This window comes from Phalacrocorax aristotelis, chromosome 2 (genome assembly GCF_949628215.1).
Source record: "Phalacrocorax aristotelis chromosome 2, bGulAri2.1, whole genome shotgun sequence".
Lineage (NCBI taxonomy): Eukaryota > Metazoa > Chordata > Aves > Suliformes > Phalacrocoracidae > Phalacrocorax > Phalacrocorax aristotelis.
Window position 1 is genome coordinate 32,109,196 of NC_134277.1, and position 22,332 is coordinate 32,131,527.

The window sequence follows — 22,332 nt, forward strand, 5'->3', positions numbered from 1 at the left end:
AGGAGATTACTGATGAAGTCAGAGGGCAAAGACCACAAAACTGTGAGAGATTGGGCTATCTCATCCCCATTGCTCATAAACACTGTTGTTTATTCTTTTGTTTTTGTATAATAGAGTCCCGTATTTCACTTAAATACTTATCTTTTTTTCTATTATTATAACTAAAGCATCTAATATAGTATGTAATAAAAACTGGTTGAAAGGCTTTAAATGTAATATAAAACTTCTACATGATATCTGACCTTTTGATATAGCTCTTAAAGGAAACTAACTACAATGTAGCTGAATTCTGAAGGTACCATGACAAATATTCAGCTGAAATATCATAGCTTCACAATTAGCGTACAAATTACACCAGTTGAGAATCTTGTATTGTTGGTACAAGTTCTATATAAGAGTTAACTATATTACACCAAGTTAATGGACCCCAACCCAAAACAAATTAAACACTTCATTGGTATCACAGTATTTTTTAAATAAACTACAGTGACAATTGTTTGCCACTATTGTACCGAGCAAGCTCTGAATCTGATCTCTTGGATGTAAAATTTCATCATTGCTGAATTCAGAATCGAGTCAAAGTTTAGTCAGCTGAAGCTAAAAGAAGATGAGAGATTTGTTTGGTTGTTTTTTGAGGTTTGGTTGTTTTTTTTTTTTTGCTTATTTTCAACATGGGAAGACTACCTGGACATGACTAAGCAGCCTAAGACAGTAGGTTATTTTCACATACTAACCAGACTATGGAAAACTTTAAGATATCAGAACTTTATTATTTAATTACTGATCCAACCTCAGTAATTAAAGTCCAGATCAATTACCAAAATCAGAGAAGTCCAAAAGACCCCTATCTTACTTTTCATTATCATAGCTAAAAAGAGAGAAAAGGACAGCCAAAAAGTAGAGTCCTGGGAAGATGGATTTGCAAAATGTAACAACAGCATGTAAAAGTAATTAACAGCATTACACTAATGGGATAGTTGCACTGGAATGAAGAGCTTGTGTAATACATTAGATGCTGTAAAACCATCAAAATGATGCTGGACAGGCATTAGAGTCTCACCTTTCTTGATTTAACTTTTCAATGTCCTAAAATACACTTAGATTTTATCATTTAGAACTGTGTGCAAACAGAACTAGTGACTTTTTGCTGGTTTGGTGGAAAATTTAAAAATATGGCCTTTCTCTACATATTATGTGAACGGTTTAAGAAATCAAGAGTACTTTTAAACATAAAAAGAAAAATGGGAGCCCTTTTAGAGGATGGCATCATTTCCTCATAAATCATTAGCAAATGACTAGCAACTCAGCTTGCATAGTTCTGCAGGTAATGGACTTCATTCACAGTAAAGTAAAACATTAAAAAAGCATTAAAAGCCACCCCATCCATTTCACGCCAACTTTCAACTAATGAAACTATGCCTATTGATGAAAAATGTATTTTGCATACCATTATAAGATTTTTTTCATAACTGTATATTTCAGTCTCTTCAACACATAAAGTACCAGAAATACTCCTGATGACAGGAACGCTGACCCATGCTGATACCAGACTACAGAATTTTGATCATTGTTTACATATTTTTATTATTTCCATAGTAAAGCTACACACAGCAAGATAACTTATCTAATAAATAATAAAAAGGATAAAATGTCTAATAACATACATTTATATAGTTTCTTTCTAATAGCTTTTGCTTTAATATGAAAACAAACGTCTACAGAAGGTTCTGCACTAACTTATCACAGAATTCAAGGAGTTTTAAATTTAGAAAGGATGAAGTGTAGAAACTGAAAAACACTCCCAGAAGATCTACACTACCTGTCAGAAAAGAAAAATCTGTACCGAAAATGACTACCAGTTATATGCTATACTGATTGCTTGAGAGCATTTGCTGCCCTTTGTTTAGAGTAATTCTGTGGAAATAATGGAATTCAGCCTGACAAAGATCTGTCGCTTGGTAACAGGGAAGTATTTTAACATTTTAGTTACTCAGTCTCACATATAGAATTAGAGAATTAGTACTTACAGTGATCCAAATGTACCGAAAGTTATCCTTAATAAAGGACAGATATTTAGCTGGGAATTTGATTAATAAGATTTTGCAAAAATTTTAGATCTTCTGCTAAACACATTGTTTTGTTGCATATTTCCCTATGGAAAGTCTCATTCTTTGTGAAATAAAATACCGTAGAACAACTACAGCAGTCTAGGTTTAGTTCAGGCCACAGCAGTATACGGGGAAAGAAAATATGCTTTATTATTTCACTTCGATATCTGAAAAAAGACTTCAGAAAAAAAAATAAAAATGTTTTCTCTCAAATACCAGAAAAGCATTTGAAACATATGCTAAGATACATGTGCTCAAAATTAGCTCAAATACAGGACAGCAGGTGGCACTGGCAACATGCCAGTGTTAAAACAGCTGTGTTGAACTGGTATAAAATTGATCATATTACATCTGTCTTATCTTTAAAGTGAAGTTGTAAATGTACAGAACATAAGCTCTTCTTCCTTAAGACTCTATCCTTTGGTGCAAGTGTTCTCTTTGATATTGCTACTTAGTGTACTTTGTTAAGGTAGTTACAGGACAGAAGAACTATCTTCACAGGGATGTATTATGACAGGCCAAGAGCCAACAGGCAATAATTGCTGCACAGGAAATTCCATCTGCGCATAAGAAAAAAGTTCTTTCCCTTAAGAACAATTAACACTGGGAAAGGTTGCCCACAGAACTGGTAGAATCCATCTCACTGGAATTATTCAGGACTGGGCTTGACAGGGACCTGGATTACGCAATCTGTGGCCCTGACTTTAATAAGATGCTGGACCAGATGATCTCCAGAAGTTCCTTCTAACCTAGATTTTTCTGTGACTCAGTATGGTTAGGCCACACAGCACAGCACCATGCTGAGAAGCCTAAACACTCCTCCAAGCCAGCTGTAACATACACATGGGCGGTAAAACATTCTTAGCAGATGCTACTGCAGCTCGGAATTAACAATATGCTGTTACCAGAACAAATTAATCAGCTTCTTATAGCTTCCAGCTCCAGACCTGGCTCCTTTGGTGTTGCTCCACACACACAAATGTACCTCTGACTTTGAAGACACCCTTCTGTTCTTCACATCATTCAGACATAGTAAAGAAAAGCAAGGGAAAGCCATTCTTTATACAGGCCACAGAGAAACTAACCTGAGGGTCACACCTGACATGCAAGCAGAAGCTTGACACTCTTACCATAGAATCATAGAACATTTGGGAAGTTTGGGTTGGAAGGGACATTTAGAGGTCACCTAGTCCAACCCCCCTGCAATGAGCAGGCACATCTTCAATTAGATTGGGTTGCTTAGAGCCCCATCCAACCTGATCTTGAATGCTTCTAGGGATGGAGCCTCCCCAATCTCTTTGGGCAACCTGTTCCAGTGTTTTACAACCCTCACTGTAAAAACTTTTTTCCTTATATTCAGTCTAAATCTACCCTCCTTTAGTTTAAAACCATTACCCCTTGTCCTGTCACAACAGGCCTTGCCAAAGAGGTTGCCCCCACCCTTCTTATAGGTCCCCTTTAAGTACTGAAAGGCCACAATAAGGTCTCTCTGCAGCCTTCTCTTTTCCAGGCTGAACAACCCAAACTCCTTTCTTCATAGGAGAGGTGCTCCAGTCCTTGGATCATTTTTGTGGCCCTCCTTGGGACCCGATCCAACAGTCCATGTCCTTCCTGTGCTGAGGACCCCAGAGCTGGACGCAGCACTCCAGGTGGGGTCTCACCAGAGCAGAGTAGAGGGGCAGAATCGCCTCCCCCAACCTGCTGGCCACGCTTCTTTTGATGCAGCCCAGGATATGGTTGGCCTTCTAGGCTGCAAGCACACATTGCCAGTTCATGCCCAGCTTTTCATCCACCACCACTCCTAAATCCTCCTCCACAGGGCTGCTCTCAATCCCTTCATCCCCCAGCCTGTATTGATACTGGGGATTGCCCCAACCCAGGTGCAGGACCTTGCACCTGGCCTTGTTGAACTTTATGAGGTTCAGGCCCACCTCTCCAGCTTGTCCAGGTCTCTCCGGATGACATCCTGTCCTTCTGGCATGTCAACTGCACCACTGAGCTTGGTGTCATCTGTAAACTTGCTGAGGATGCACTTGATCCCACCATCAATATTACTGATGAAAATATTAAACGCTACTGGTCCCACTACGGACCCTTGAGGGACACCACTTGTCACTGATCTCCATCTGGACGTTGAGCCATTGACCTCTACCCTCTGGATGCGACCATCTAACCAGTTCCTTATCCACTGAACAGTCCACCCATCAAATCTATATCTCTCCAGTTTAGAGAGAAGGATGCTGTCTGGGACTGTGTCAAAGGCCTTCCAGAAGTCCAGAGAGATGACGTCCGTAGATCTTCCCTTGTCCACTGATGTAGCCACTCCATCACAGAAGGCCACTAGGTTGCAGGAAGGACTTGCCCTTGGTGAATGCAAGGGCAACCTCCCTGTCCTTCATGTGCCTTAGCAAGGCTTCCAGGAGGATCTGTTCCATGATCTTCCCTAGCACAGAGGTGAGGCTGACAGGATGGTAGTTTCCCGGCTCCTCCTTTCTACCCTTTTTAAAGATGGGCACAATGTTTCCCTTCTTCCAGTCCCCAGGGACTTCACCTGACTGCCATGACTTTTCAAATATCATGGAGAGTGGCTTGCCAATGACAACAGCCAATTCCCTCAGGACTCTGGGTTGCATCTCATCAGGTCTCATAGATGTGTGTATATCCAGGTTCCTCAGGTGGTCAACAAGACTGATCTTCCCTTACAGTGGGAGGGGCTTTATCCCTCTGGTCTCCATCCTGCAGTCCATCCACTTGGGAGGGGTGAGGAGAGAGGTTACCAGTGAAGACCGAGGCAAAAAAGTTGTTGAGTACATCAATCTGTTGATACCTTGCCACCATTCTTGTTCACCAGGGTGGGTATACTTTCTTTAACCTTCCTTTTCTGGGTGACGTACCTGTAGAAGCCCTTCTTGTTATTCTTTGCATCCCTTGCCGAACTCAGCTCCAGCCATGCCTTGGCCTTCCTGACCCCATCCCTACACAATTGGGCAGCATCCCTACATTCTTCCCAGGATACCTGTCCCTGCTTTCACTGCCTGTGTAATTCCCTCTTGTCTTTAGTTTGACCAACATGTCAACTCAGCTATACTGGTCTCTTCCCTTCTTTGCCTGATTTCTTACACCTGGGATCTGAGAGCTCCTGCACTGTATGGAACATGTCCTTAAAGATCTGCCAGCTCTCTTCTGTTCCCTTGTCCCTGAGGACCATTTCCCAAAGGGTCCTGCTGACTAACTCCTTCAACAGCTGGAAGTCTGCTTTCCTAAAATTTAGGGTCCTGACTATACTCCATGCTTTTCTTATATCCCTCAGGAGTGTGAACTCCACCAATGCCTGATCACTGCAGCCCAGGCTGCCTCCGATCTTGACATCACCGATGAGCTCACTTGCATTGGTGACCATCAGGCTAGTATTGCATTATCTCAGGTAGGGCTGTCTGTTACCTGGCTCAAGAAGTTATTCTCAATGCGTTATAGGAATCTCCTGGATTGCCTATAGCTCGCTGTGCTACTTTTCCAGCAGATGTCGGGGTGGTTGAAGCCCCCCAGTAGGACAAGAGCCTGCAAGCACGAAGCCTTATGTTAATACTTACGTTCTCTAACCCAAGGAGGACCAAGAGTGGGATTGTCGTCATTCCTCCTTGGATCCACTCTTCTAGAGAAACAGTGCCATCATGATCATAGTCAATTTCTTCCATCATTTCATGAAGGATCTACACAGTTTAATTAAAAATATAATAAATTCCATATTCTAATAAAACAACCTCTTGTTAGAACATGTGCAGATCTCCAATTCCCTCATCCACGTGCAAAAAGTAAGGAAAATATTTGTATGGCACCTGTAGTAAAATGAGTACTGACAGTTCAGAAATGAAGTGTTCTATTCCTATTTACATTTCATTATCACCTAAAGTTTCCAAACCAAGTTGTGTCCCCTTGTGTATTTATTATGTGTAATACAAATACGAGGTAGTTACTTTTTAAGAAATTTTCAGAGACAAATCAGTGATGTTATAAATGTTAATTACTACATGCACTGAAGAAAAGCCTTAAACTGTAGCAAGAATGTTTTACAGATCAGAATTAATCAGAAAAAGACTAGTAAAAGTGGTAATTGACAGTGACATAGTGGAGCACAGACTATTATTATTTCTATCTTACTAACACATAGAATCACATGTTGATGTGAAGTATCACAAAATTATTAAATGCCATCTCTAGCAACATTAAAAACTTGTGATAAAATGGGTACTTACTGGACTCAGTTCAGTAACATCCCATTCAAGGTATTCTGCAACGTGCATCATTTGGGCAATGATATTTTCTAGCTCCTACAGATGAATGAAGAATTATAATGATTAATGCAATATTATAAAGACAAATTCTGCTGCAAGCAAATTAAAATTCAAACACTGCATTCAGTGATGCTTTCGTCTCTGTTCCTAACGAAATGTCCTTTACACTGGAAGCTGTCCACTCTTAGGTGAATCCGATTCACTAGCAAAACATCAGGCATGGTCTGCAGAGCATGCAGGGAGGTGAAATACAGCCCCACAACCAAAGGACAGCCAGCCCCTGGGTTGAAAGTAGATGCTTCCTTCCTAGTTGATCAGTTTAGCACTGGTTTCATGTTCTGAAGTTCAGCCTGTGATACAATGATGTAAGGTCCTTTAAATTCCAGCATTCTAACAAACTATTTTTTTGACAGCAATTGTACAATTCACAAATTTATAAAGGAAATAAGGCATAAAGTGGACAGTATAACTAATATAGAGATATTTTCTTACCATTACAGTGTTGCAATTTCCCTTCATCACATATCACTAGTGCTCTTCTATATTCATATATGCACTTTGGTTTGTAAACACACTCAAATGCTTATCTAGAACCATTCTGAATTCTCACATGTATTTATCATGCACTAGTTATCTAATTCATATGTTGTATTGCCTAAAACTATGATGCAGTCTTTACTTCATACCTCTATATAACTTAGCTTCCCTATTTCCCTGTCACTTATGGGAATCACCTTCTCTTCTTCATCTTTACCAATCCACTCTATGCTGTCTTACTTCAGGAAGATACAAAAGAAGAAAGAAAAGAAAAAAAGAAAAGTTCCCAATAAAATACTTCTTTCTGTTAGCTAACAGAAAAAAAAAAAGTTACTTTTTTTTTTTTTTTAAATGATTGCTATATCTCTGATTTTCCTTCAAACATTTGGTTGGGCTACTCATCAAAACTTTGTCTTTAATATTGTTCTTCCATTCTTAATAACAATGTGGAATTTCTCACATCTGTTCACATACATCCACTGTGTAACTCTCACACTTTCCCCTTTTAATGAAATCTTCACAAATGGTGCTTTCATACACATCTCCCAGCAGGATATTAGAAGTTTAGGAATCATACTAATGTGTCCCCTACAGTAATACAATTAAAAATCGTAAGACTATAGAATAGGAGTCCACAATAGCAGTGTCAGTGTTTGAAAATGTATACAGCAGCACCTTAATGAAATAGAAAACTCAAGAGTTACTTTCAACATGGCTGAATTTTTATCACCTATAGTTTATAATGATTCAGGATAAATATTAATTTGATTTGGATTAATGCATTTTTGTATAGGTAAGCCATTATGACATACTTTTACAATGCATTAAAATACATAAATTACATTACCGAACTATCCAGGTATCCATTCCCATCTGTATCATATAAGCGAAACATAACTAAAAAGGAAGCAAAAAGAGAAGGAAATCCAGTTAGAAGGCATAGCAACAACATTATTTAATTAAAACAAAACAAAAAAAAAAACAACCCAACACAAAAAAAACCCAAAACAACCAAACTTGAGTTTCAAAAATTAACATTTTCCTTTAATGATCACACTAACTGTAGACCCACCAAACACTTTGTTTTGTGTGAGAGGTTCACTCAGCAACTACTCTGCCACAGTGCCTCCAACGAGACATATTAGCAGGAAAGTGCAATTGTACCTTTTCCACGTAATCAGTCAAAGAGCTAATTTAGTCTGTGAACTTAATTCTGGTTCCTCCCAGAGATGAGCTGTATTCATGGTGAGTATCACCAAAAGGCCCTTCTCTAACATCTCATCAAAAATAGGATAACACACAATTGGTCAGGCAAATGTTAGTAAGGCTGCTGAAGTTACAATGCTATCCTACTCCCTTGGTTGCGCTACCAGTATTCAGTAGTGATATTGCTTTAGAAATGCTGACCAACTAAATGAAACAGAGGATTATTATTTGAAGTATATAATCAGGCAAATCCAACAATAAACGTTCCTCACAGACTGCCAGCATGACTCCTCTCAGGACCAGACTTGCTTCATCAATCTGGAAATGTTTCCAGATTTCCAGGTATTCCCAACCTTTTGGGGAGCTACCCAGAGAATAGCTGCATTTCGACAATATCCAGAGAGAATATATACTTTCAAGTTTGTATCATTACTTGATTCCAGCCACAAGAGCAGGTCTGTCCACTATTACCAAGATATTTCAAAGCAGCTTACTCAGCTTACTGCATCAGACTGTAGGGCAGAAAGAAGGCCGAAGCTTTTCTAGGAGCACTGTTAAAAGGCTAAAGCTGAAAACCAGAAGCCAACTTCACTCTTAGTCCCTGCTTCCTAGGACAGTTTGTCAGAGCTATGAAATTTAAACACCTTCCCCTTCAAAAATGCCCGTTTGTTCCCCTAGATCTGTTTTCTAAGGAGTAAGAAGAGAAACCATGTACAGGTGGTTCCAGGACACTGTAATGTCTTGGCGGATAGCAAAAACCAAGCAATTGCGTACAAACTGTCCTATCAGATGTCTTTAGAAATATAACGTGTGACCTATTCAATAGTGAACAATCCCACCACATTGGATCCACAGCAAATGCTGTTACAGTCCAATAAATTCTGCAAGCAAAGCTTATCACAGTTTTCAGGAAAAATTATAATGAGAAGTGAGAGGAAATTCTTAGCAATTAGAAAGTAAAGTTCAGAAAGAATCTGATTACTTTCGACTTACAGCAAAACATATCTAACTGTTATATGGATTGGTTTGCTTCCCTTACATCCCTCATCTTACTCCCAGGTTGTTTATCTAACTGTGGGGGAAAAAGGTAAGTACTATACAACTCTACCACTTCAGCAATTTTTACCACTACATCACACTGCTCTTAAGAGCTGTAATACAAGATTGAAGACATTTACTGTTGTACATTTACTGTTGTACATTGTTTCAGACTACAAAGGTCTATTATTCATTAGTTATAGGCTAAGAAAACCTATAAAAATATCTTTGCCTGTGAATTACATAGCAGAAACGTTTCAGTGTAAATCAACAGTTAATGCTAAAAGCCACCAGAGATTGGTACAGTCCCTGCTAGCATGCCTTCTATCAAAGCTGCTCAGAGCATGACAGCTAATGTTATCCGGCAAGGGTACCATTAAGGATTCACAGTTTCTATTCTGAATCACTCAATCACTCAGTGATAAAGTTCAAATCATTTGGTTCCCCTTCCTCCTCCTCTGTGATTGTAATGCACTGGTTGAAAGAATGTTCTACAGTTATCACGAAAGCAAGTTTTAGCATCTCCCTGATCTTTTCCCACTCCAGAGAAGTAGTACTTGCAACTTTTTTTTTCTTTTAACGTGAATCAGTAGTTCTAATGAGTCATTTAAAAACAGACATTAGCACAATTATAACTGTTTCACCTTTGTAGCAAACAAAGTCTCTCCAATTACGTATGTATTGCGTGGTGAAAAGGCTCTATCTGTGCTCTTGGCTAGACTCTGAAAAACTATGCTACTGGTGTGGCATGCAATCTTTTTTCTATTCATACCCTGCTAAACGTTCATGTTCTTGCTGATTTATGCACTCTAAGAGAAAAAAGCAACAATAAAATGATAACAACTGAACAAAAGTTCTGATGCAAACTACAGAACCCAAGTCAATCTTCTATATCCCCTTACCAGATAGCACAAACTGGCCACTCAATATCTATTACTAGACTGCATACCTTTTGTAAATAATTAGAAATGTATTAAAATAAAATTATCAATATGAAATCAGTCGCTGCACTGCTATACTTTCACCTGCAACCTCTGGACTTCTAATCTTGCATATGACAAAAGGTGGCATCCCAGAAATTCTGAAAGTTCAAAATTATGTTCTTTTGAAAAGAAATTGGGGAATTCATTCTCAAAAACATATACACAAACAAGTGCTGAATGCACTTTCTATTTTCACCAGCACATGTACTTTGAAAACTGTAAGGCCTGTCACTCTTGATAGAAGCCTGAGTGTCTAAGAACTGCATAGCATAGCAAAAAGACAGACTATAACTAATAACATTACCACAAAAAATAGACAAGAACAGTGTGGTGTTCTTGAAGCTTCTGTTGGTATAGAAAGAACAGAAACAGAATAACCTGGAGTCTTGAGAAGAGAAACTGGCAAAAAACCTCGCAGCTCATAATTCTTGGAGCTTCTGTTCATATTACTGGAGAGAAGTTTGAGCACTTGTAAGCATATTATGTTTGTAAAGCAGTGGTACCTGTGGAGGTTGTATGCTTCCTCCACACCGTTTGTGTCTAATGCCCTTCATGCTGCCTCCTCGCATGTCTCTGAACATTTTCACAAGAGATATATGTGTCCCTGGATATACTGATAAAAACACACAAGTTGAGGAATGGGATGTGCTGATAAAGCCTTATGTGATTGTGAGCTAAAATAATTTGTTGTTGGGGTCATTAAAGGAAGAAAAATTGAACTACAAGAAGCGCAACTGTTCAGCTCTTAAGAAGCACCCTGCATATTTACAAGGGGTCTGTCTTACACTTTCAAGAATCATAGTGTGGACACCAGCAAGCAAAGCCTGGTACATGTGAAAACAACATGGAGAGCAGAAAATGGTTTCTACAGTCTACAGGTTGAGCCGCAGAGTATGAAGGTGCTTAACAATATAGATAATACCTTGAACTATTTGCAATATGACCTTAAAAAGAGAACTTAAATTCTTCCAATGTATCTCTGCTAGGCAAGTTTGGGATATTCCTTATATTCAGGCCCTATATAGCTTTTGAATAATAGGTATGCTGAGCATATCAAACAGGTGAGTTCACGGTGCTTAAGACCTCTAGAAATACACTGTTAATAGGTTAGAGAATCTATTTATCTGCTGGAATATTTGTAAATATATGAAAATCCATAGATCATATAGATCCAAAACATAAACACTATTTCCTCTTAGCATATTTTATCTTAAAAAAAATCCTCCAGCTTATATCAGATTCTATTTGAAAGCAGCACTTCCATGTTCTGCTGTCATGAATCAAGTTTCCAAACACTCAGCTATGATTCAGAGTGTTTCCATTTTCTGTCAACAGAAAAAAAATATTTTGAGATTAGTATTAATATTAACATTGGCAACTCCTTTCTTTTTTCACTCCAGTGTTACTAATTTATAATTTACCTTACAGCCACAGGACCTACTGCTATAGAGTTAATTCAGACAAAGGTTTAAATTATACCATTAATTTATAAGGACAATTCAACTAAAATCAACAGGGAGTTCTGCATACTAATGGTAGAGTATATACCAAAATTTAAGACACTAAAAAGTGACAATACATGGTATATTTCAACACTGTATGACAAAGTAGAAAACAAACACATACAGTAACCATGTCCTTAATTATATGTAGTAAATGCAAATGATCGTGAATATACAAAACATGTAAGCACCATATATTTATTAGGTTAGGCTCTCTTGCACCTAAATCATACATGTCATTGTTCATAGCCTTTTCCCTATGCAGTTCCTGTTGCAGGAAGTTCATGGAACATCCCCTACACTAAAATCATCACCTGGTTCCCTGTCTCTCCCCATTTTTATTGTACCAGTTCCTGACACCAGGGGAGGCAACTGATCTCCATGGTTTGTGCACAGAGCTCTTCAGAGCTCTGATAAGGCTTGTATAACTTGCTACCATAGAACAGCTGTTGTGTTGTAGGATCTTAGTTTTTCTGTGCCTCTGTTCTGAATGCACATCATGAACATATCCTCATACTCTAATCATATGATAACTGACTGGTTTTACCAAATCTGGGGGAGGCGCCTTATAATATTTCCTGAGGCAAAGGTATCAGTGACCTTACAGTACAAAGCAGTCCTTGCAAGCTAACCACAGGTAATGAAACATCAAGACGTTTCAACACCATGCAGTCATGTAACCTTGTAATGAGTTTCTCATTCCAGCAGAGGCAGCCTACTGTTTGCATTTCCTATCATATTGAGTACTTACTTTCCATACAGTACTACAGTCTGATCCCACAGTTCTTTTATAGACAGACCAGCTATATATATCAAAGTATGTGTAGTCTCAGTAAGGACTGTATGATTGGATTGACTGTTTAGCTATCTGCAAAATTGCCTTTTAAAATTCTATAATGGGGAAGCACATAGTTTCTTTCTTTTTTTCTCCAATTTGCAGATCAAACTCTTGGGCATTTTTTGAACAGGTAGAGGTGTTGGGCTTTAATGAACCAGGCCCCTAATTAAAAAAAATCAAATCATTTCTAACTTCCAGTTTCAAACACTCATTCCAACAGTCGTGCAGATTTGGATCATTCTTGGCTTTTCTGTATTCACCAATTTACGAAGCTGGGAGGAGTGTGGCTGATACACCAGAAGGCTGTGCTGCCATCCAACGAGACCTGGGCAGGCTGGAGAGCTGGGCCAAGGGGAACCTGATGAAATTCAACAAGAGCAAGTGCAAGGTCCTGCACCTGGGGAGGAACAACCCCATGCACCAGTACAGGCTGGGGGCTGAACTACTGGAAAGCGACTCTGTTGAGAAGGACATGGGAGTGCTGGTGGACAACTGTCCTGGTTTCAGCTGGGATAGAGTTAAATTTCTTTGTAGTAGCTAGTATGGGACTATGTTTTGGATTTTTGCTGCAGACAGTGGTGATAACATGGAGATGTTTTAGTTGTTGCTAAGTACCGCTTACACTGGTCAAGGACTTTTTCAGCTCCCCATGCTCTGCCAGGTGCACAAGAAGCTGGGAGGGGACACAACTGGGACAGCTGACCCAAACTGACCAATGGGATATTCCATACCATATGACGTCATGCTCAGTATATAAAGCTGGGAAAGAAGAAGGGAGGGGGGACATTTTGGAGTAATGGTGTTTGTCTTCCCAAGTAACCGTTACGTGTGATGGAGCCCTGCTTTCCTGGAGATGGCTGAACACCTGCCTGCCCATGGGAAGTGGTGAATGAATTCCTTGTTTTGCTTTGCTTCCGCGCGCAGTTTCTGCTTTACCTACTAAACTGTCTTTATCTCAAACCATGAGTTACCTCACTTTTACACTTCTGATTCTCTCCCCTGTCCCACCAGGGAGGAGTGAGCAAGCGGCTGCGTGGTGCTTGGTTGCTGACTGGGGCTAAACCACGACAACAACAAGTTGACCATGAGCCAGCACTGTGCCCTTGTGGCCAAGGCGGCCAACAATATTCTGGGCTGCATTAAAAGGAGTGTGGCCAGCAGGTCGAGAGAGGTTATCCTCCATCTCTACTCTGTCATGGTGAGGGCACATTTGGAGTACTGTGTCCAGTTTTGGGCCCCCCAGTTTAAGAACAATGTGGAACTGCTTGAGCAAGTGCGGCAGAGCTACCAAGATGATCAGGGGACTGGAGCATCTCCCTTATGAGGAAAGGCTGAGAGGCTTGGGTTTATTCAGCCTGGAGAAGAGAAGGCTGAGGGAGGATTTCATCAATACCTACAAATATCTAAAGGGTGGATGTCAGGATGATGGGACTAGGCTCTTTTCAACAGTGCCCAATGACAGGACAAGGGTCAATGGGCACAAGCTGGAACACAGGAAGTTCCACCTCAATATGAGAAAAAAACTTTTTTACTGTGAGGGTGAGAGAGCGGTGGAACAGGCTGCCCAGGGAGGCTGCCCAGACATTAAAAACTCACCTGGATGCGTTCCTGTGCCCCCTGCTCTAGGTGTGCCTGCTAAAGCAGGGGGGTTGGACAAGATGATCTCCAGAGGTCCCTTCCAACCCCTACCGTTCTGTGATTCTGTGATATTATAGAGCCCATGGCCTATATTAAGAACTATTCTTTGAATTAGCTTGTTTTCTACAGATTATTCGCCACTTCTATATCTCTAAGCATCCTCAGTATATTTAATTTGTTTTTCTCAGATCTGATACTAAACAAAAGACAACAGTATAGGAAGGATTATTTTAACTGCAGAATGTATGATCCTTATGCCCCATCTTAGCACATGCTAGATAGAAAGAATGTAGTTAAAAGCTCATCAGATTAATCTATTAGCAAGAATAAAAGACCATTTCTGCAATAATGATCAGTAAGAACCATATTTTTATAATGCAGCTACTCAAAACTGAGTCTGAAACTCAGAAAATTTAGAAACAGATTTTTTGATGGCTTATTGAAATAAATATATAACATTAATTAAAAAAAAAAGAACATACATTCTAGCTTGTCTTCAGGTCTTCCTCTTTCTAGCAGTGATAAATAGCAAACAATATCTTTCAGCTGGATCATGTCTGGCAAATGTAAGTTGGCAGGAGTAGGAGGTCGGGATGTAGAGGTACCTTTGTTAAGTCTCAGACCTGGAAATAACACATAGCCTTTGTTAGTCTTAGTGTAAGATATAAGCAGAAAATGAAAACATAACTCTTGCATACATGCATCTTCATTTTATGTGAATCTCAGATGACTTCTTAATTTAAATATAAATGTGCAGTTTTAAAACAATTCATGTTCATAGTTTACCCAGGAAAGGCACAATTAAAATGACAGTAAGGTTCTAAAGTATTCTACAGATAAAGCAAACTATTGAAAAAAAAATCAATTATGGGAATGCCATAACCCTTTTTTTCATTTGCGTTGATCTGATGTCATTTGACTACAAGAAAATTTGGTGAATACTTTTATTCTACTACATTACATGTTAATTTAAATATTAAAACAATCCCTGCCTAATGCTGCAGCCACTTCCTTGTGCTTGTAGAAGCTTCATCTAACCTATAGATTGACACCAGCTATAGTAATTGAAGATGTTTTACTGTCAAAGAAAACTCTGATAATATCCAAGTATGTAGCCTTCCCAAAAACACAGACAGATGTATGTCAGAGCAATACAGATTTAAAACAGGGAAGCGTCAGCCACAGAATACTATGAATATAAACACAGAATTTAAATAATAGTCATAATAATTGCTCAAACGTTGTGATCAAAAGCAGTTCCAGCATACCACTTGGAATACAAGTTTCAACATTGCCAAACTTTTTGTTTCAAGAGAACATCAATATGACCGGTCCTGATTATATTACTAGAATCTGCAGTACCAATAACTAGAGGGGAAAAAAAGGGAAGGGCAGGAGAACAGAGCGAAAGCAGTATTAAAACTTTCTTTACAAGTTTGTTACATTTCTCACTGACGTTAGTGATGTTAAAAGAGAAACTTTACAAAAGGATTTACTGTTCTTAAATATTTTCTGCAACTAATTCAGAACAGATTTGTCGTTGCACAGATAATCTGCATACATAATTTCTCTCATCCATTTGTCTTGGACAGGTTAATTACTGTAGCAAATGGAAACAGAATTCTGGTGGGTTTCCCCCCCTTTTTTAATCTTGAAAATCTCCATTAAAGTCTGAAGACATTTTCAAAGGTCTACTGAGGTACACATGTTAAAAAAAAATAAAAATGAGTAAATAAGAGCAAATTGGCATGCAGAATATATATCTTTGAATCAAGTTCATGTTCATGGTTTCAGGCAGATAATAAACACTGAAAGTAAATATTTAAATGAATAAGATGATTTAATACGGCAATGTTTTATTAAATAAGCTTGCATGACAGTTAAGTGCCCTTAAAATTAAGACATTATAAAATGTTAATCAATTAAGATGTTAACTTTTTTCACACAATTTACACAAATAGTTCACATTCCGGTCTGAGGTGAATCTTATGCACAGAATAAAAAAAAATTATAAAACTTGGGCTAACTAATCTCAAAAATGTATAGTCCTGAAATCCAAATGAAAAGGTAAACAAATGTTAAGGTATCTTTTATCTTATTATCAGCTACAAGGTACAGGTTAAAGTATTACTTCATAATCAGTGGTGGGAGAGGGGTGGCTGCAATGTGCTGACTTGCAGTGCCGCTGCTTACCTGGCATCTGTTTCCATCTCTCTTCAGACACCTTAACTGAAAATACAATTTAGAAACAGACATGAGTGGACCAAGAGAAACTAAGTAAAAAACAGACACATACCAGAGAGATTTATGAACCCTGCTACTTTTCTTGTGATCTTCTCTAGCTCTCATATACCTTTCCGTTTTCCAGAAGAATGCCAACTGTTCCTAACAAATTTATTTCCCAGTATGGTCAGGGGTTTTTCCACTATTGGTAAAAAATTACTAGATATCCTAAAACAAAGGTTTCCATAATTTTCATTTGCACATCAAAATGTACCAATGCACATTTTTTCCCTTTAAATGCTACAAATTAAAAAGATGTAACATCTAGTTTAAATCTCGTGCAATTGACTTACAATACGAACCATATATTTTCAAGCATAAATAACTTGCATGAGGTGAACTGAATTGCGTCCCTGAACATGCTTTGGATATAACAATGTATCAAATAGTCCTTCTGGTATGACACTAAATACATATGGAAGACTACTAATCTGGTCTCACGCTATATTATTTCTAAAGTCCTTACTAACAGGAAAAGATTAAAATTAACTACAAACTGGGAAAAGTGAGAGATGGAGAAAAAAATTTTAGTAAGTAGCATTACAGTAAGAAATTCAGTACACAGTTTAAACAACAACAACAATGACCGTAATAATTATTACTATAATTATTATTACTGTTGTTATTATTATTTTACCACTATTTTACCATTATTTAAGAATAAAATCTATCAGAGACAATTATAGTGAAAGTGAATAAAGCTGAGTATGGCCTATACTGGGCAGAATTTAGCTGTAAATCTGGCATCAACCTAAAACCACCTGTTATCATTTCTACATATGAAGTGTCAAAACCATGGAAATACAACACCAGAATGATAAAAGATTACTTTTTTAAAAATAACTGTAGTCAGACAACATATGTAAAAACACAGCATAATAAATAAATATGTACCATTAAATGGCAGCTTCTATTGGAGTTATCAGGCAAAAAATGTTAAGTGTAAAAGATAACAAATTTTCGTGGCTGGTAAAGTACATGTTTATTGCTGATTGCTACTCATGATGAAAACTTCAATGAAAAATTAGAAGTGATGAAAGTGGAAGTGAAATTGTGCTGCTGAGACTTTTTAGGCAACAGGATCTATATTCATAGTTGAAAAAAGATGCAATGCTGTCAATTTATGACATCCAAAATATATCCTGCAGCGTACAATAAAGAACACATGTAGATATGCCCTTAGAGATTCTGTTGCAAAGCATCTTTAAGGGCAAGGGACTGAATCACGAGTCTAAGTGACTTGCCCAAACCTGTGAGTAAGTCATTATCAGAACTGTAATTAGCAACAGTATTTTGAATAGTCCACACAACTAATTACACTATAGTCTACTAAGCCTACTACTCTGCACATGGAACCAGTCTCAGTAACTAACAATAAGAGCCCAATAAGTTGGAAATGTACTACCTACACAGCAGATATTTGTGGAAGGAGATGTGTCCACAGCAGTTCTGATTAGAAAGGATAAAAAAAAGATACTTGAAAACTTAAATTCAAATGAAAACAAAATTTATATGAAGAATCATACCATCAATATGGTAAGCAAGCTTTGCTAGCAGAAAAAGGTTTTTTCTGTTAAGTCTAACTGCAGTTAAAGACCGCAATAATATTTACACCGTACAGCTAATAGAATGTTCTTGGTTGGTTGGGTTGTTTGTTGTTTTTGCCAGGAAACATAAAGCTAAGAAGTGGAAATAACAGGCATTGTAAACTTAAATAAAGAAAAATAACTGACACCCATCAATTTAACATAGTTGAGAACGGCATCCACTAAAAACAAAAACCAGATCAGACTTAATGGGTAATACCTGAAAGCCTATGATTACTATGGTACACTGAGGCATCTATGGAAATCCAGTGCTTGGTATCTGCAAGAAAATCTAACGTTTCAGCTAGTGGCACTTGTACCAAATTCACAACTTCTGGATGAGTTGCAATTTGAAGGCACCTAATCTTCATATAAATAATTCAAGTGGTTAAATAACCGTCAAACCTTTTGGTAACTTGCTCCAAGTGCTTGGCTATCCCAGCTGTTCAAAACATGCAATTTATTATTAAATTACTCTAGCTTCTGCTTTTAGCTACTGGCTTTTGGTAGAGTTCCCAAATTGCTAAAGTGCCAAACCAAATATTTCAAGTTAGGAAGGTAACCTTAAATTTCTTCTCCAACTTTTCTTTAAAAGTGTTATAAAATTTTCTGAGTTGACAGTTGTTAACAGTATTTTGCATGGAAGTATTTTAACACGTTATGTCCTCTGAACTCAAAATCACTTTTAATAAAAATGTTCAGTTTAGCATGAAAATTTCAAACTGCATTGAAGAAGATCCTTACACTGGGAAAAGAAATACTGCCAACACTTACAGGACATTTAAAATATCAATAGACGATAAGTATGTAAGATTACTAATAGCAGCATCACACCTAGACAATTAAGAGAAGCAGCAGTAACTGGGCACAGAAACTGTAGAGCTCCAGCAGGAGCCTCCTGCATGATGCTCTGAAGGTTTCTAAGTGTTTATACAGTAGAGTAGGCAGCAAGACCATGTAACCATAGCAATCTGATTAGCATTAACATGACAAAGACTGTCCACTGGGTGTCTCAGCTGCATCATTATTGTGAATTAAAAAGATGAAACCATTTAATTTCCTTTTTTTCCCCCCAATATTTCATGTTCATAATTGAGTTAGTTTCTCCAATTTCTCAATTACCAGAACAAAAAAGATATACATATAGTTTAGAATATCATATATTTATAGCTATTAGAAGTAAAATAGCAGGGGAAGGGAACCTTCACCTCTTATATTACTGTGATTTTATTACTTACCTCCAGAAAGGTGCTGGGGTTTGTTTTTTATTAGTGGGCTGCAGTGAGAGATTTTGTTGCTAAATGATGTAAAAAGATGCTCAATGAAATCATCTGGTAGCTCTGCCTCCAGAAAAGTCTTCATGAACAGCTTGAACCCCTCTAAATCAATTGTCTAGAATGGGGAAAAAAAAATGTAAAAACAAAATAGTTTAACAAGTATTTTGAATAATTTGTTTTGCAAAAACTTTCATATTAATCCATCAGATAATATTCTGTTAGCAAAAACTTTAGACTGCCTTTGAAAATACTGATTTCTGAAAACATAGGCTGGCATACCTATTCTTGAAAGTGACTGATTATTGAACTAAGTATTACCTTGAAAACTCATAGTATTGCTACAATAGCCCAGACGACAGTGTAAGTAAATTCAGAGTACTTGTATCAGGACCCCAAAACTAGGTTCCATATTCTCTAGTTTCTTGATTAGAATACAGCTTAACAGCACACACAAAACTGCAACCAATCAAAGGCACCTACAGAGCTCACAGGCACATACCTAGCAAGTCTCAGCTTTTCCCATAGGAAAAGCTGTTAAGGCAGCTGCTGTTAGCAAACAATGAGCAGGGGATTTTTGGATGCCTAATTCAGGGAATTGAAGGCCTCTTGTCTTTTCCTAGGTGGTAACATGTTTTGTTGGTATTAGTCAAAGAGAAACTACTCACTGTATCTTAAATAGGGTCTGATAGTCAAATGAGAGTGATGAAATGCAAAACATTACTTACAGGTTAAAAAAAGTTGTTGATTTGAAGCATTTGTCATTTAGTTTAATTTGGTTTTGCTTTTACCAGCAAGGTAAGAGCTGATTAATGAGATTTCATTGATGATTTCTCCTGTTTTAAGTAATAAAATGAATCATAGAATCATAGAATATCTCAAGTTGGCAGGGACCCATATCGAGTCCAACTCTCTGCTCCTTGCAGGACTACCTAACACTAAACCGTATGACTAAAAGTGTTGTCCAGATGCTCGTTGAGCTCTGGCAGGCTTGGTGCTGTGACTGCTTCCCTGAGGAGCCTCTTCCAGTGACCGACCACCCTCTCAATGAAGAACCTTTTCCTAATGACCAATCTGAGCTTCTCCTGACACAGCTTCTTTCCATTCCCTTGAGTCCTGTCATGGGTCACCAGAGAGAGATCAGCACTCCCCCCTCCACTGCCTGCCCTTGAGGAAGTTGTCGACTGTGATGAGGTCACAGCAATGTAAAGCATTGTGATCCCATTTTATCCCGCTAATATTGAACCATTAAAGATAAAGGTGTCCTGAAACATACCGAGAGATCTTAAGACAATTTCAGTTTTACCTCAGAAATAACTGTGACACAACTGTATACTTATCAATGATGCTACTCAGTTACACATGTGATTTTAAAACAGCTTATCACTCATTAATCTGTAAAACATAATGTTGGTGTCTTTGTTTCTAGATCAAAGAGGACAGCAACTTTTCACCATTAAATAATTAAGGGATAAAGCCACATTATACCAGAAAATCAACTTAGAGACATTTCCCCATGCTTCAGGAAGACTCCTTTTATCCACTGAAAACTCTATTGCAATGCCTTTAATTCAGTACAGCAAATGCAGCATAAGGAAAGAAAAGACTAGCAAATCAGCTTGAAACCATGGCAGAAAAAGAAAATTGAAGCTAAATTTTCAAAGTGCCTCAGTGACTTTGGAATCTGAGTCACAGTATAAATAGTTCTTACAATGATTTTAATATCATTTCAGCACTTTGGAGCAGGGATTTCTCTGACCCTGCCTTGCTCCCCCCCAGCCCCCTTTTTTTTTTTTAAATATTTATGAGATGTAGAAATTTTATGTCCACATGAAATAAGGTGTTCTCCATTAAGGCCAAGACCTAACTGCCCCAGGGTAATGTTTTAAATGTGTATCACTGTCCTTACTAGGAACTGAGAACACAGACTGCAAAATTAGACAGATCTTGTTCAAGTCATTATTATTAGGAATGCAAGCTTAGCAAGAGGGTATCTATGCTGAGCTTCTAATCCAGAACACCTCATCTGAGTAAGAAATTCAGTTAAATCAATAAAACTCTGACCTATTGAAAACAAAAATAGCAGAGCCTGAAAAAAAATTACCTCCACAAGGCTCAGGCTGGGAATAAAATGGAAATAATCAGCTTGGTCATGGACTAACTATCTTTGTCTCATCATATAGTTTCAGCCACTCTCTCCTACTTTGGCAAATCATACATTGTTTCACTCATGCTACAAAATTTATGTTTCTCCTCAGTAATAAAGTCACTGACATTTAATTCACTGTTTATAAAATATGAAACCACAACGGCAACAGGATTTGCAACAGCATCCAAGTAAACTGGTCATTAGTTTATACCATATAAATGTATTTTCTATCTGCAAGTATAACAAATACATTAATCACTAAATCAACTGACTTTAACAATGTGAAATTGCTTTGTTAGACTGTTCATTAATGAAATGTATCTTGGCTATTTCACTAAATTACATACAAAGAATAACAACTACGTGATAAAGGAAAACAGAAAAACAAATTATAATCCCATTTAAGTTAAAGTCTATGGATGGACATATAAAATACCTGTGTATTACATAAAGCTTTCTTTTATTTACCTTGTCTGTGTATTTTATGTATATACTGCCAAAAATATTCCTCAAGTTTACAGCTACTTTGAGTTTTAACTGCTGCCTGAATGATATTTTTCCTCCAAGCTTCCAGCAATAACTGAATCCCTAATGCTACATCTTTTTCAATTTATAGGCTCAGAATTATGTCTGGATAGAGATGTGGATTAGTAAGTAAGGTTAAAATTATGTGTTTCTTTCTTCCTGAAGACTCTCTCAAAGTTGTTCAAACTTCTCAATACATTCTGAAGATGTTCAGATTATCATTAACCCCAGTGTTCTTCAAAGCAAGTGTTCTAAACTGACTTATATTTTCTGGCCAGGAAAAACAACAGATACCACAGTAACACATGACTTGGCTGTCATGTCCATTTATTATATTTGACACCCTGACTGCCACTGATTAAGGTGCTCAGCA

The 22,332-nt window shown here is 37.8% G+C and overlaps 1 protein-coding gene across 3 annotated transcripts in view; it reads right to left on the reverse strand.

Moving 5' to 3' along the window:
- The window catches only part of DGKB (diacylglycerol kinase beta), a 364,782-nt gene that overhangs the window by 256,638 nt on the left and 85,812 nt on the right, over positions 1 to 22,332 (reverse strand). For all 3 annotated transcript variants that reach the window (XM_075082948.1, XM_075082947.1, XM_075082945.1), the window contains exons 4-9: positions 19,250 to 19,403; positions 16,336 to 16,371; positions 14,625 to 14,765; positions 7,785 to 7,834; positions 6,362 to 6,436; positions 5,699 to 5,818 (exon numbers count right to left, since the gene is read on the reverse strand). In XM_075082948.1, coding sequence (XP_074939049.1) covers positions 5,699 to 5,818; positions 6,362 to 6,436; positions 7,785 to 7,834; positions 14,625 to 14,765; positions 16,336 to 16,371; positions 19,250 to 19,403 — 576 coding nt within the window. The remainder of the gene's footprint in view (positions 1 to 5,698; positions 5,819 to 6,361; positions 6,437 to 7,784; positions 7,835 to 14,624; positions 14,766 to 16,335; positions 16,372 to 19,249; positions 19,404 to 22,332) is intronic.